Below are 15,819 nucleotides of genomic sequence, written 5' to 3'. Positions count from 1 at the left end.
TTAAAAAATGAGATTTCCATTTTGATGTAGAAAATATATAATGTATTTTAATGCTCGATTTTATTTAATCATTATAATATCATATATCACAAATCTTTTTTTATTTATTAAATTTTAGATTAGATTATATAGAATATAATATTTTTCAACAAATACGTATAATATTTTTATTATATTATATCTGAGTAAAAATATTTCTTGTGTAATAAAATATTTATTATTTATTTATTAGTTTTATAAATTATAAAATTCACGAGGAAAAATGAAAAACATTTTTAACCATTATACTTTTAACTATTTATGATCGATTAAATTTTTCTATTTATATTATTTATATCTATTTGCAAGTAATAAATATAAAAACTATTTTAAAATTAAATAATTAAATCGTATCAAAAAATAAAAAATATAAGGTAAAAATAGAAACAAATAAAATATTTGAAATTATAAAATCGTTATGTAACTATAAAAAAAAAATGTTTAAATCAAAATTGAATCGTGAAACAAATTAACCACTGGAATGACTTGATTTTCATATAATAAGATTTCTCTCGCTCGAAAATTGTAAATGCACCAATTATACTTACTTACACAATAATAAAAATCTCTTGCCTACATCTTTGTTTCACATCTTTGTTTCTCTTTCTGCGCATATTACACTAGATGCACATGAAAGAAGAATTTGATATCCTTTACAATCGTCTTTGTATATTTTATAAAGTTTTATGACAAACTTTAACAAACAGTCTTCATTCAACCAGTAATCTTCGAACACATTTCGTTATTCTTTCTGTTCAACAGATAAGATTTACCAGGATTATGCAGCCTTATCCTCCTAGTCTTCCTCAGCTTATGCCTACTTCCAGCCACTCTTTCCACCTTGTACACTTGATACTTAACCACGTTCTCCGGTTGGCTGAGTTTCATACACAAAGACACTGGTCCAGAAAAGTCTACATCGGTGGCCAACTCCAATTTGGGCTCCATGGTCATGGAGAATTCAGCCATGCTCTGCACGAAGTCAGATCGCACCTTTGTTCCCCCTTGGATCACCACTCCAGCCTTCAAATCTACCAGAGACTGGGCATTTCTGGACCATAGACTCAGTTGAATCTGACCAGCTAAATCAAAGCTAACCGCACCCTGAACGTCAATCTCAACCACGATTCCTGAGGCCAATGGAATGTATTCGTTGTAATAATGGATTGCAGACAAGGCTTGGAAGGCTGGAGTCCGTTCAGACGCTGTACCAGACCAAACGTGGCCCATGAGTTCCCCTTGACCAGAGAAGAAAACGAATGGTCTGATACCAACTCCCAAGAAGTCTAGTTCCATTCCTGCTGTAGCAGATTCGTTGTCTTGGATATCTTCTTCCTCAGACGTCGAGACGAAGCTTCCTAGACCTCCTGCGAACAGGCCAAGAGAGAATAACGCCTCCTCGTGGTCCTCGACTTGGAGAATCACATCTACTATTCCACGTTTCATCAATCCTGAATTGATTTCCTGAATGGTTACCAGTGATCCATTACTGTCTGGTGATCTTAAGAAGCTTCTAGTGAATGCTGTGCTTAAACCTTTTTGGGAAAACACGTTATAATTAACGATATCTTTTCCACTTGTACTTAAAACTTCGTTCAAATCCTTGGCTAATTGAGGATCTTTTTCAGAAAGCTGTTCCAATCGTTGACTGAGATACTTGCGGACCTCGTATGCAGGATCTGTGCCTGCCAAATATTCCACAAGGTGTCTAATGTCTTCTTTCGATGGACCTGTTTCGAGAATAATATCTAAGGCCAGAGTTCTAGCACTGCTGTCCCTCTTGGGTCCCCCTATTTGATAGAAAACACGTTTGGCTGCTTTCTTCACCTCAGATGTAATTGAATCTTTGGGTAGAATCGCTAAAGCTTTCCAAGCAGCAATGCTGAGCGATTTTTCCTCACTTGTTGCAAATTTTAGCAACTTAGGGATCGCAGTCTTGCTTCTTAAATTTCTTAAAGCTCTAAGGAACTTTAATTTGCATTCTTCTCCTGTGCAACTGTCGAGGCCAATTTCTAAGCTGGTCCTTGCTTTTTCGATGGCAACTGGAGATCCTAGATGGCGTGCCATCGCTGCTGCAGTTAGGGCTAGTGTTTCTGCTACTTTATCGTTTGGATTAGTCTCTTCTGATCGTTTTAGAATATTTTTGGCGATATCTGCATCTGGTGTTGGGGATAAGGACAGGGCCCAGAGATATCTTTCGGTTTCGTCGCCTCTTTCATCTTGTTTCAGAATCTTCATGGCTGCTTGATGACTCGCCACAGTTGAGGCCACACCAAATATATCCAATAGTTGTGGTTTTAGTTGACGATATCGAGGACTTTTTAAAATTTTCAAAAGCTCGTCTGGAGAAGCTGATTTGACTAGAGGTACTAACTTGAGGAATGCAGAGGCGGATTTTCCTGTGCCCAAAGCGTTGTTCTCCAAAGCGTTGCGATACTCATCGATTGTTTGTTCAATCTGAAATTATATAATACAAAAATGGATAGATAACAATTATTCCAAAGTAAGTTTTTATATTATCTTCTTTTTTTTAAATTTTCTATTATATAAATATTTTATATTTATATCTTTAATGTTTAAGAAAATTAATAAATTTTCATTTCTATTGATTTATTTTTATAATTTATAATAAATCCATTTTTTAATTTTTTATACTGTCTTGATAAGATAAAATGATAATAAATAATTGCTCTTATAAATAAATAAAGAAAAGGAAACGGTAGACAAACATTTTGATTTAAACGAAGATAATTATAAGTCTTCCTTATAATTATAACGTTTTCTGTCACGTTATTGATTTTTAGCAACTAGACAACAGATTTTATATTAAACTATTACGAAACGATGAAGAGAAGGTAAGCACAATAAATATAAAATAATTGAAATAAATGAAACAAGAAAAATTCTTCGAACTAACCGTCGGACATCCGCTATCAGGGCACGCAAATGACTCCAATTGCAGTTCGATACTCGTCTCCCTACATCCAGGTTGCACAGCAGCAACAGCCTGCTTCAAGGTATCAGCTTGCACGGTTTTCGCGTTGAGCGTGCCAGGCAACAGTTCGAGTGTCCTCTCTGACGTAACTATGGTGCCCATTTCCGGTCTAGCGGCCAGTACCATCCTGTGCCTCTCCTCGTCACGAATCAAGCTGGGCAGAAGCAGGTCTTGCGTGAGCTCGTACGTGGAATTGCGACTACTCGACACTCTTACGTCGAACGATGGATTTGGATGTCGTTTCTTTGATGGTAAAGTGCTTTGTTCGCAGGATGTTTTTCGTTTTCCCACTGTTTCGGGTCCGAGGGAGTGATAGATCACGGTACAGAGACCAGAAGCGTCACGTTCTTCAACGTCGTTGTCGAACACTCTGTATTGGAGGAGACTGGCAAGGCCACGTTTCAAGTTTGCCGAAGAGACACTTTCTGCGGGGTCCATGAAGATTGATTGCACTTCTCCGTTCCTCCAGACTAACAAAAGAGGATTCTTTGCTAGGGCGTTTACTCTGGAGGAGTGTTCGATGAATCCTTCCGGTTCCGGTGCCCTTCGAGATTTGATCCATAGTTGCGGATGATGAAGCTGTTTTGGGCAAAGTTTTATTTTTATTAGTAATGAGATTAATTTAAATGATAATAATTTAAATAATACTTGTTAATAATAATTTTTGAAGCTTTCTCTTGGCAAGTATACGTTAAAAAATTGTTTATCATATTTTGAATAAAAATTGGGATAATGAAAAGGAAAAGAATAAAGCGTGAAATTGAAAAAAGCAAACATTTTGAATGATTAATGCTCAACAAATATTTTTTGGAAAGTGATTATGCGTTGACATTTAAAATAGATAGTATTGTTGCGATCGACTGATAACACTGATATCATGACAAATCTTTATTTATATAATTTTATTATTTAAATAGAATTATTTGAATATTTAGTTTCTACTAGATTTTGAAGACTTAAAATTTATATTTTAAAGTTTACATTATATATATATATTTAAGATAACACTTTAGATAAAAAGTTTATAAATACATGAGATAAAAAAGAAATTACTCATTTATCGTAAAAAAATGATTGAAAGACATAATTTATAATATAATTTATCTTATTATTATTCATATATATATAGATAATTAAATATATAAATAATTTATTTTATGTTTATCATATTAATATATTTTAATTAATGAAAAAATTTATTATTAAAAATTAAAAATTATTTTTAGTAATAATTTTGAAAACATGAAAATGATTAAAAATATATAATTCTATATTTTATTTAATATCATTCATGTTATGTTTTCATCTTTCAAAAAAAGGTTATCACAATTTTATACTGACATTTTTTCATAACTTATTTATTTTCAATTTAAAATACATTTTATTTTGTAATAAATAATATATTTTTAAACAAGATGATTTATAAAAAGCATAAAAATTGAATCATTTAAATCATAAAAAAAAAAATTCCGAAAAATAATCATGTTTTCAAATGTTATATCTAATTTAAAAGTATAAAATTTCAAAAAAGTTACATAAGCTTGCGATTATTACTGCGAAAGATATCAGTATTCCATTACAAGTTAATGAGATAAAGATAAAATATTAATAAATTAATAAAAACATGAACTAAATATTATACAATAAATTCAATTATTCAATTCCTTTTCATTATTTCAAAATTCAAAAAAATATTTACCTCGATTCTCAACAAGAAGGTATCTCGATCATCCGGTTTCCGCCAAGCGGCAGTCACGTCCAACTCGCCAGTCAAACGAAAGCCAACATCTCCGCTGGATTTCGATGGAGCTGCCTCGCTAAATAGCAAAGTCGTTGTTAGTTTATATTTCAGCCCGCTTCCCAATTGCCAGCCTCTGGTAGCTCCGGCTACAGCTGCAACAATCACGTACACTTTCCAGTACATGATCAATAATATAACAATGACGAATTCTATTAAATCCTGTATTTAAAAAAGAAACCACTCGACCAACGCATAACAATTTTGGTATGCGATCCGGTAGAGAATCACTGGTCGACTGACTAATATTGTTACTCTTGAATGACGTCTATAAACCGATGGAACACAGTGATAGTTGACTGTGTGTTCGAGTGTGGTCCTATAAACAGTATGGTATTAGTGGACGTGTTGGGTATCGTTTATGCGTGATAACTATGTACGATGTTTATGAAACGATTGTGAATTTATGAAATATTTTTTGTTCTTTTCTTTTCCGTTTAGTGATATTATGGAGAAGAAGATGTGCAGTAAAAATGATGAGTTTTATTCGAATTGTGAAGTGTTAATTATCGTGTGATTGTATATACAAATAAAAAGTTTTTTTTGATTTTTTGAATATAGAAAAATAATATTTATATTAATATTTTTATTTAAATAAATAATTGTTTAAATTATATTAAAATTATATTCTTCTAGTTATATATATATATATATATATATATATATATATAAATATTCTTACTTATATGTATATGTAATTATATTATATATATATAATTAGTAATTTCCTCTTAATTCAATCTGATCGTGAATCAAAGATAACGTTATATGTACATATAGAAAATATGAATGTAATATAAAAATAATTTTACTTTCAATGTACAATTTTTAACATTCCATTCTTTTATCATTTATTTAGATTTATTTATTGTTTTTAATTTAAAATATTTAATTCTGAAAAACTCATTTTTACAAATAATTCATTTCTTTTTAAATCATTATCGAAATAATAAGTTAATTTATATGTATATATTAAAAAATTTAAACAAGCATTTTTTCTAGAATTTTTTTATATTATCGTATTTTATCAATAAATTATACATATAATTATAGTAATATACTATACAATTATTAGCTAATTCTAAATATTTCCAATTTCCAAAATAACATTTTTATCAATATATATACATAATGGATTTAAGTAAAATTAAAATAATTTAAATAAAATGATTATATAAAGTATAACTTAAATAATATTCTATTTTTAACTATTGTTTTAAATATTATCCATAAATAATATACACAGAAACTTTTTCTTAATTGTATTATGCTTATTAATGCAGATATTGCTCTTGAAAATCAACTTATGAATCTGCTTTCAACTCATCAATTCATAATTAATCACTTTACCGTAATACCGAAAAAGTAAAGTAAATATCTTTACTTTCTACATTATTAGTCTGACATGAGAAAATAATAATTCTAAAAAAAGACTAAAATCTAGTTATAATTATAATTATAATAACATGTTTGTAAAAACATATATAAGATGTTTCAATACAAACACATATTAAGTATATAGATTATATGGGTATACCAAGAGAAATAAGTTCACACGATTATACACAGTGACGCGAAAATATTACAAAAATAAGAAAAATAAATTATACAATAATTATATTTATTTATTTAGTATTATTATATATAAAAATATTGTAACCATTCGAGCACTAAAAGTTGTACTTATAAAAATTAATTACATAATAAGAGAAATATAGAAGTAAGTATTAATTAACAATATTGAAATTCGAGTGATTTAATAAAACGTATTCCTTGAAATCAGTATCAATATAATAGAGTAATATATCATTTTTCATCTCATCAACAGATTTTCTTTTCATTTTAGAAGCATATTAAATTTTTTATATTTTAATTATATTTATTATTCTTTATATATATTTTTATATTTCTTAAATTGATTTTGTAAAACGGAATTTCTCAATTTTTGATATTAAAATTAAATGAAGGAAACGATTGTAGTTGTAAGATACTAATTGCATTCATTTGTTCAACGTTGTTTATTTTAGAAATTAATATTTTTGAATCACCCGATGTATAGGCATGCGCATACCTAACGTACACAGAATCGTCACAGTCTGGATCGCTCTTCTAAAAACGACGAGACACGTTGTGTGGCTTATAGAGAGATGCATGCATATGCAGGGGGGTATTCTTTGTTTGTGTAGACAAATCACACATAGTCACACAGTCGGACGATAGGCACCGTTAATTCACGAAGTCCCTGCTACACGACAAAGACACGGAAATGGTACCTCCGTTCATGTAATTGAGCTAATCATAAGGACAAGCCGTTAAAAGCGAACATTTTTTTGTGTTAAATTAATAACTTCTTTCAATAAAAAATAAAAGGAAAATTAAGTAGAAAATAATCGTCATAAACTACAAAAAATATCAAAAAAATAATAATAAAATTTTTAATTAAAATTAAAAAATTAGATGTCATGGTAAAAATTAAAAATTAAAAAAAATAGTGAATTTAGTAAAATACGAAAAAATTAGTACAACAAAGATTTTTTCAATTGTGATAAAAATTGTTTATTAATTGTTATTTAATTGTTTGTTTTTAATGTTTCTTCGATTAATAACTTTTTCTTCAAAGTAATAATTTTCGGATTATGTAAATCTGATTTTTTAGACCGAGAAAAAATTGCATCTACTTTCCAAACTTTCTTAAGCGGTACTTTTCAATGAGAAATCTAGAATTATTTAAAAGTGATTCATCTTTCTATTTTTTATATTTTTAATTTTATATTTTATAATTCTAATTATAAAAAATAATAATAATTTCGAAAATTCGTATTATTTATTATTGAATCTTATAATAAATGTTTTAAATCAATTTATAAATCTTAAGAAAAAATATCAATATTAAATAGAATTAAATCCTATCATAAATATCTGTCTTATACTAAGTTACATTTGTTAGGAGATCAGTTATCTCGCCAAACAAGCTCTATTTCTTTCTTATAGACCTTGACTTATATAATATTTTCAACTGTATATTTTACTAAAAAATTTTACTATATTATCATAAATAATGTATAATTAAAAATATCATCTTTTATTCTTTATTTTTCCTCAATTTTTTTCCTGAAATGTCTTGTGAATTTAAAACAAATGGTAAATATTGATTTACCTGGTGCCATTTGACAGTAGGAACCTGAAAAAAAATTTTTTAATTAGGAAAATCTTCGATGTATTATAGAGTGATTAAAAAATAATTTTTTGTTCAATTAGCAACTTTTTTGTTAAATAAAATAATTATTTCAACCGAGTCAGTGTTCTGAAGGACACAACCTCGATTAACCAAACACGTATAAAGTAGAGCCGAAAAAGGATTGAAAATATATAAAGAAAGAAATTCTTCATTGATAATTTTATGTGATTCATCAAATTCCATGTATGTTAATTTCCTTTCAAACTGCATATTTTTACTAAATTTTTTGATTTTTTTTAATTTCAATTAAAAAAATGATGAATTTTTATTCCATAACATGTATAAATTTCTGATAATGTATAATAATGTATAAATTCCTTAATGAAAAATTTTATGGAACAATATTTATATTAGTAACCTTGAGAACCAAAGAATTAATTTTTTATGATTTAATGTTGAAATTAATGTTCGTTTAACTATATATAACTATAAAATTATATAATTATATATTATATAATTATTAAGATATTTATATAATGGTATAATAAAAAAGAGATGATGTTCCATAAAAAATAAAGTTTCATAAGTAAGATTTTAAATTTGCAAAAATGATTTTGAAAATTCTATTTATTTATGATTAATCAAATGAATTTAAAATACTTCATTATTCTATGAAAAATTTTTAACAAAAAAAATAAAAATTTAAATAATAGTTTTTTTCTTATCTATATAGATAATATAAAAATTATTTTTAAAACATTATAATTTGACGTAAGTAATATGAATTATAATTGCGATAATATTTCTATTTCATTATTTCAGTTTTTAAAGTAAAAAATTATCAGGAATTTATATACATAAAAATTGTAATGAATAATTATATCTATATATATAAATTAAAATAAAGAATTTTGATGTATGTATATTAATATATTGATTTTAATAATCTAAATTAAGAAAAAAAATATCCATGATTTTACATTATATTATATATTTTGTTTTTAATAATTTAATTATAGAATTATCGATTTTCTTTATTACTGAAGAAAAATATTAATAAATTAATATTATTAATAAAATTGTTTTTTTTCTTATTCTCAAATATTTTAAACAACACATTTTCCTAAATATATTACATATTTAAATAATTTTTTAAAATTAAATTCCTTGATTCCATTTAAAAATACAAATCAACTTCTAAACAACTTTGACACAAACATCAAATACTTCTATCCTTTTCCGTTCATTTTAACAAACGATGGTTAAATCGCGAAAAAGTTCGAAATTAGCGGGGATGACAGACGCGGGAAAGTGGGATGATAGATTGAAATGTGAAAGCAGGCGGACCAACCAAGTAAGTTGGTAACTCACCGAAGAGCGCCAGAAGGTAAACGAGAGAGACGGTGAGCGTGGTGACCGGCATTTCTGAACAGGCCATTCTTCGCTTGTTCTTCACGGACGATCTTCCTTGTGCCTATTATTCCAGTCTCTATCGTGTTCTACGCTGTTACGTTCTCTACTCCTTCTATGAGTAAATTCCGAGTAATTAGACAGGACAAGCCTGCGTTATCGAACTCCGCGACCATCTCTGACATTCCCTTCCACTCTACGCGAAGCCATTACTCCTTCCACATTGCAATATCACGAGGACCATGTACAAATCCCCTCCACCAGAACTTTTCCCACAATGGAAGGGGAAGAATCGGAGAGTGGGGATATTTGATGATCTAGTTTTAGAGACAAGATACATTCGGAAACGAAATGGATTAAACATTGTTGATTTTCTATGTCTATGTGACATTTTTTGCAAAGTTGTTACAATTTACACTGATAATGCTGTATGATTCAATGAGTGGATATCTTTAAAAATATATGTAAGTTTATAATTTCAATAAAAATACAATAGCATTATCACTGTGAAATCACAACGATTAGATATTACTTATTTTATATTGAGTTTTACAGACTTTTTAGTGCAGTGAAATTGAAATAAAGTACAAGAGAATTTTTTGAATTGTGTTTATGGAGTGAACTCTTGTTGTTTCAATAATTTTTTAAATTGTATTGTGTGAATTAAAATTACACCGTGAAGATAATGAAAATTCTTGGTTCTTGATTTTTGAGAAATATTGAGTTAATTGTATTTAACAATTATATAATTACTTATGTTTAATAAATAGAAGGATATTAGTAGTTAACAAAAATGTACTATTGACAAATGGATTTCCTATATTATTTTTAAAACTTTTCTTATACTTTAATCAATATTATTTATTAATATTAATATTAATATTATTAAATTCACGAAATTATTATTCGAATTATTTTAAAAAAAATCTAATATTTGTGTTTATATATATTCTGTTGTGTATATAAAAATATATATAATATAAATAATATATTTTTTTTAAGTTTAAAAAAATTATTAAAAAAATTGTAAAAAAATTCTTGAATATAATAAAATATTACAATATTATAATAAAAATAAAAAACTTTATAAACAAATAATATATTGAATTAATTTCATTTACTCATATACTTTATATTTTAAATTGATAACTACAAATTATTTTTAAATAATATTTATGTAACCATAATGTATATATAATATTTCAATAAATTATTCGTAAATAATATAATTTTTAATATATTAAATAATATCGTACAAATAATGACTATTTTCTTTTTTTTATAATATTAATAATTGAAAGTATAATTTCTACAATTATATAAAAAATTAAGTAAATTATAATAAAGCAAAAGAAGAATGACAAAATAAAATTTTTTTTGTAAAAGATTTAATTAAAATAGAAAATGTTGAATCTTATAATAATAAATAAATTGTTCGTTATTAGGATGAAACTTTTCCATAAGATTGCTTAGAAATCTTGAAACTAGTTATCTGCAAAGTTCAAATGGGGTCAAAGCACTAGACGTTAAACGTTGACACGCGTAGAATTACTATAGCAAACATTTGAAAATCATTGAACTTTATTGGAATAAGTTCCTTTCAAATATTAGTGATTTTTTAAAAATTTGTATAAAATAAATATTTATATTATTACTTTTATAAATTAATTATGAAATTTAAAATATTAATTATATTCGAAAATCTTTCTTTGTTTTAAATACAATCATTCTTTTCATGAATAATTCTTTCAATTCTTTTCATGAATAAAAATAAATAATTGCAATATATAATAAATTTTATATATATTGTATTATATATTATAAATTTTATATATGTATATTTTTTAAATTTTTTAAATATTTTTGTCTAATAAAATATAGTTGATAATATAAAATTTTTATAATATATAATATATAAAATAAATTTATATATTATATTTAATAATTACTCTTTTTCCGATATTTAAATTATTATAATTTCAGATTATACTTCATCTTAAAATTACTTAAAATTCCAAGAAATGAATGATTGATAAATTAATAGATGATAAATATTCCATCATTTGTAAATATATATACATTTTGTAGCGAAAATTTTAGCAAGTAGATATATATAACGATCAACGATCTAAAGATTAAAATAAACATGCAAGAATTTGTTAAAATAATAATAAATTATGAATAATGTCTTGCATTATTATAAAAAATGAAGAGAAAGGAAAAACAATTATCATATAAATCCAGAACTAAGAACTAAAAAAAATTTTGTTATTTATGTTGTCAATATAGAAATATTTTAAAATATTATATTGATTATTATATAATTATTATTATGTCAAAATTTAATAAAATTTTATATCAAGGAAATATTATCTAATAATGTTACTTTATATTATTTCTATATAAATTTATCAAATATTTGCTAATAATTAATATTATTATCATGGAATATATTTAAAAGATATTTTTCGATTCTAAAGATTCAAAAAAACAAATACAAAAGATAATATACAAAATTTTACTTGAGGCTTATTTATTAAGTAATACATGAGTCAAGTTTGCATTCCATGCACGAAGTGAGACAAGATAGAATGAGATAATTTTATTTTTGTTATACGCAGCATAATAAGACGCATCGTGTCATTTAGTTCATCTAATAAAAATTTAAATTATTTATAACTTAATAAATAAGACTTAAGCAATTTTTATTTAACAATTTTATATTTATTTTCATTTCTAGACTTCGAACTCTATAAATATAATGATATTCTTTATATAATTTCATAATATATAAAAAATCTTATATAATAATATATAAAAAAAAAATCTTTATCGTAATTAAATATTTTTTCTAATTTTAATGAACATTAAATTAAATTAATTTTAATAGTTTTCATCAAATATTATAAATATTATATATATTATACATATATAATTAATATATATATAATATCAAATAAAAAAAAAATATAAAAAAATATCTTTTAATGTTATAAAAATAATAAAATATAATAAAAATATAAAATATTTTTCATTATTTTTATTGTTTCTAATAGTATCATTTTTGAAATTCAAAAATAAAAACTTTTTACATTAAAAAAAAAAATATTTAAAATAATAATTTTAAAGAATACTTTTTTTTTATAAAAATTTCTTTAAACTTATATAATAAAAGAAACTATGTAATCAAATTAGATACATAGTTAATGACAAATAATAGGAAAACATAATGGTTGTCATTTAAATACAAAATATATTAAAATAATTTGTAGAACAATGTATATGTTCTACAAATTTGTTCTAGAGATTGCGGAAATATTCTTATCAGTTATTGAACCTTTACCCATATTGTTTTTTTCTGGATCAATCTTTATTTCTCGAGCAATCTTAATTTTTCAATCTAATTTATTATTATTATTTATTAATTTATAATTTTTCTAAATTATATTGTATTATAATTTTTTTAAATTATTTTTTGTACATAATGAACAATAAAAGAATCTAATACTTCGTCCGTTTTTATATTATTTGATAATTAAATAAAATATATGATTGAAATACTCATTAAATGATTAATAAATACATTTATTGTGTATTACTATGAGAATGAGCATTCAGAATGACATCTCTGTTTTTCCTTTCCTTTCTTTAAAAAGTTTGTGGAATAATTTATGCATATATCAATTTATATGTTAATTTGATTTGTTATTATATATGCAAATAAAATCGTATTATTTTATTTATACAAAATAAATTATTTTGTTAAATCATATTTAGCATAATGCATATTATATTTAAAAAGATTAAAATTAGACAATTAAAAAATGTACTTCAATTAAAAACAATTTATGTTAATATTTAAAACTTTTATGGATAGAAAAAACAAACAATTTTTTAAAAAATTGAAAAATACAAAAATTTTAAGTACCTTTGTACACGTACAAATTTCAACAATATTATATATATAAAGTAGAATTTATATTTTTTTGTTTTGAGATCTTCTGATTCGTTCTGAAATAAAATTATAATTATAAATATATATTATATATGTAAATATAATTTCAAAAATAAATAAAAATTAAAATAAAATAATTACGTTTCTTAGATATCTCTGAGGAATTCTCTACCAATGTATTTTTTTTTTCATTAGTTTTGGAAGATATTTTCCTTTTTTTAATATAAGAAGTTACAGGTAGAATTGATTTATTTACTTTATTTTGTTCTTTTTCTGTAATAAAGAATATTTGTTTAAAAAAATAGGAAAAATAATATTTATTTATTTGAAATTACCTATTCCAGAAAATTTTACACTTCTAGTGGATCTTCTTTTATTGTCTTTTTCTTCTAAACATACATCATGAACGTAATTATTTATATTTGTCTTTTCATTATCATTAATATTGTTTTTAAAATAACTTCTTCTTTTTCTTCTATCTAAATGAGTTTCATTCTCTTTACATTCTTGTTTTTGTATATTAGTAGATTCTTTTTTGAAAGATTTTTTTTTAACTATAGATGTATCTATTGAAATACTTCTATTTCTTAAAACTCTTATACATTCATTATTTTGGGGATTTTCTTCTTTATCACTTACAGAAATATGTTTTTCTTTTAATATGTTTAAATATATATCATCTTTATCTTTTTTATATGGTGTGGAGGTATTTATATTTAAAGGTAATGTTTGTTTAATTTGGTTTAATATTATATCATTTTCATTCATATTTGTTTGTGCTGTAATATTTTTTTTTTGTGGCTTACAGATACTTTCATTTAATTCTTGCAATGATATTGATGTTTGTGTTTGCATACAAGTTATATTATTAATATTATTTTTTATTTTAACTTTTAATTCTAATTCTTGTCTTATATCATCTTCATATTCATCAGAATTAGAATCATTAAAATGAAGTTTTTTTCGTATATCATTTGTTTCTTCACGAAGACTATCAAAGTCAAAATTATCAATTCTGGATAATGCTGCAGCCAAATCCATTTTTATCTGTGTTTCTTCATCAATTGGTATTTCATTTAAAATTATATGATCATCAAAATTAACTTTATTTGATGATTTCTCATGAGATTCTATTTTAGTTGTTGATTGTTTTAATATACTCTTTCCAGGTGTTTGATTAGAATTAATATAGGATATTGAATCATCTAATTGAATTTCTGGTGTTTTACACAAATTCATTTTTATTGTTGATGGACTTTTTATTTTTTTTAATGATCCAGATAATTGTACTTTCTGCAATAGACTTAATTTTTTAGCATGTTTCAGAGGTGTAATCTTTTCTTCATTAGATCCGGTAAACATAGATTTTATTTTATGTTTTATATTAGGACTTTCATTCTTTATGTACTTATTATTTATAGTATCATCTAGATTACATTTCAATTTATTTGAATCATCATTATTTTTTATTTTTTTTTCTGTCATTTTGCTTTTTTTTTCGGCTAAAAAAGCTTTAATGGAATTTGATTTGGCAGATATAATTTTCTTTTTAGTAATTTGATTATTAGAAAATAAATTTGTATCTTTCCAGCCTTGTGAACGAAATTTTTCCAATTTTTCAAATTGTGAATCACAATTTTTTACTTCTGTAAACATCATATCCCAAAATCCTTGTAAATCTTTACACGTAACTAACATTTCACCTTTTCCTACTTCACAATCAGTAACTAATGTACGAAATCTTTCAAATCTTTTGCTTATTAGCAAATTAATTTGTCCAATAGCTTGATTTATTTCATATTTTCCACTTTTTGTAGTTTCAGGTTCCGTCCTAATCTTAATCCATTTTTTACGTAATTCAGTTAACCTATCTATTTCTCTATTTAAAAGAAAATGAAAATATTGTGCAGTACGTTCTTCTTCTTCAATTGAAATATTTAAACTTTGCATAACAGTATCCTTCGTAGGAATATCATCACTTGGCGAACGACCAAAACTAAAACCACGTTTTAATTGTTGTTCTTTTCTAGCATTAGATTTTCCGCGACTACAAACTACATAAGGTGAAAATATAACTGCACATGGAGAATTTGACAGAGATATATTATTATTTGAAGAAAAAGATGTTTCTTCGATACTATTATTGTATACTTTGGTATTAGCCATTACGTTATTTTTATTATCACAGACAAGGAATGATCTATTCAAAACATTTTTGGTGTAATGTTTCAATTTTCTCTGATACCTCTATGAGCAAGTATAAACAAAGAGCAAATAATGAAAGATAGAGATAGAATAAAAATATTGAAATCAGCGCCATCTCCAGAATTCCGAAATGAAACATACAGAAAAAAATAACAAATGATGAGAAAAAGATGGAGAGAATAAGAATTGATCGTTAAGGCCATCTCTTGAGTTAAAATATCTATTCATAAGATTAAGAA

General features: G+C 24.7%; 2 protein-coding genes across 2 annotated transcripts; both read right to left on the bottom strand.

The window, feature by feature from the left end:
* Nucleotides 1–382: 382 nt before the first annotated feature.
* On the bottom strand, nucleotides 383–10,083 carry LOC122712153 (microsomal triglyceride transfer protein large subunit). Its single transcript, XM_043931556.1, has 5 exons — nucleotides 9,382–10,083; nucleotides 7,990–8,013; nucleotides 4,734–4,927; nucleotides 2,957–3,613; nucleotides 383–2,496 (listed from the first exon to the last, which is right to left on the bottom strand). Exons 1-5 carry the CDS (start codon nucleotides 9,446–9,448, stop codon nucleotides 754–756), a joined length of 2,685 nt encoding a protein of 894 aa, XP_043787491.1. The 5' UTR covers nucleotides 9,449–10,083; the 3' UTR covers nucleotides 383–753.
* A 3,301-nt stretch (nucleotides 10,084–13,384) lies between these two features.
* LOC122712154 (uncharacterized protein PFB0315w-like) lies at nucleotides 13,385–15,594 on the bottom strand. The gene is made up of 3 exons (XM_043931557.1): nucleotides 13,711–15,594; nucleotides 13,517–13,648; nucleotides 13,385–13,431 (listed from the first exon to the last, which is right to left on the bottom strand). Exons 1-3 carry the CDS (start codon nucleotides 15,539–15,541, stop codon nucleotides 13,397–13,399), a joined length of 1,998 nt encoding a protein of 665 aa, XP_043787492.1. The 5' UTR covers nucleotides 15,542–15,594; the 3' UTR covers nucleotides 13,385–13,396.
* Between the last annotated feature and the right edge of the window lie 225 nt (nucleotides 15,595–15,819).

The sequence above is a fragment of the Apis laboriosa genome, unplaced genomic scaffold, assembly GCF_014066325.1.
Source record: "Apis laboriosa isolate Shangri-la unplaced genomic scaffold, ASM1406632v1 scaffold19_cov150, whole genome shotgun sequence".
In the NCBI taxonomy this organism is placed as follows: domain Eukaryota; kingdom Metazoa; phylum Arthropoda; class Insecta; order Hymenoptera; family Apidae; genus Apis; species Apis laboriosa.
This window is presented reverse-complemented; position numbering and strand designations above follow the sequence as displayed.

Bases quoted from the DNA above. Each gene is read 5' to 3' on its own strand.
- LOC122712153 (XM_043931556.1), bottom strand. From the start codon at position 9,448: ATGGCCTGTTCAGAAATGCCGGTCACCACGCTCACCGTCTCTCTCGTT. The intron at 8,014-9,381 runs GTGAGTTACCAA...ATTTTTTTTCAG, and splicing joins TTACCTTCTGGCGCTCTTCG to GTTCCTACTGTCAAATGGCA. The intron at 2,497-2,956 runs GTTAGTTCGAAG...ATATAATTTCAG, and splicing joins CTGATAGCGGATGTCCGACG to ATTGAACAAACAATCGATGA.
- LOC122712154 (XM_043931557.1), bottom strand. From the start codon at position 15,541: ATGGCTAATACCAAAGTATACAATAATAGTATCGAAGAAACATCTTTT. The intron at 13,649-13,710 runs GTAATTTCAAAT...TCTTTATTACAG, and splicing joins TGTAAAATTTTCTGGAATAG to AAAAAGAACAAAATAAAGTA. The intron at 13,432-13,516 runs GTAATTATTTTA...ATTTTATTTCAG, and splicing joins CTCAGAGATATCTAAGAAAC to AACGAATCAGAAGATCTCAA.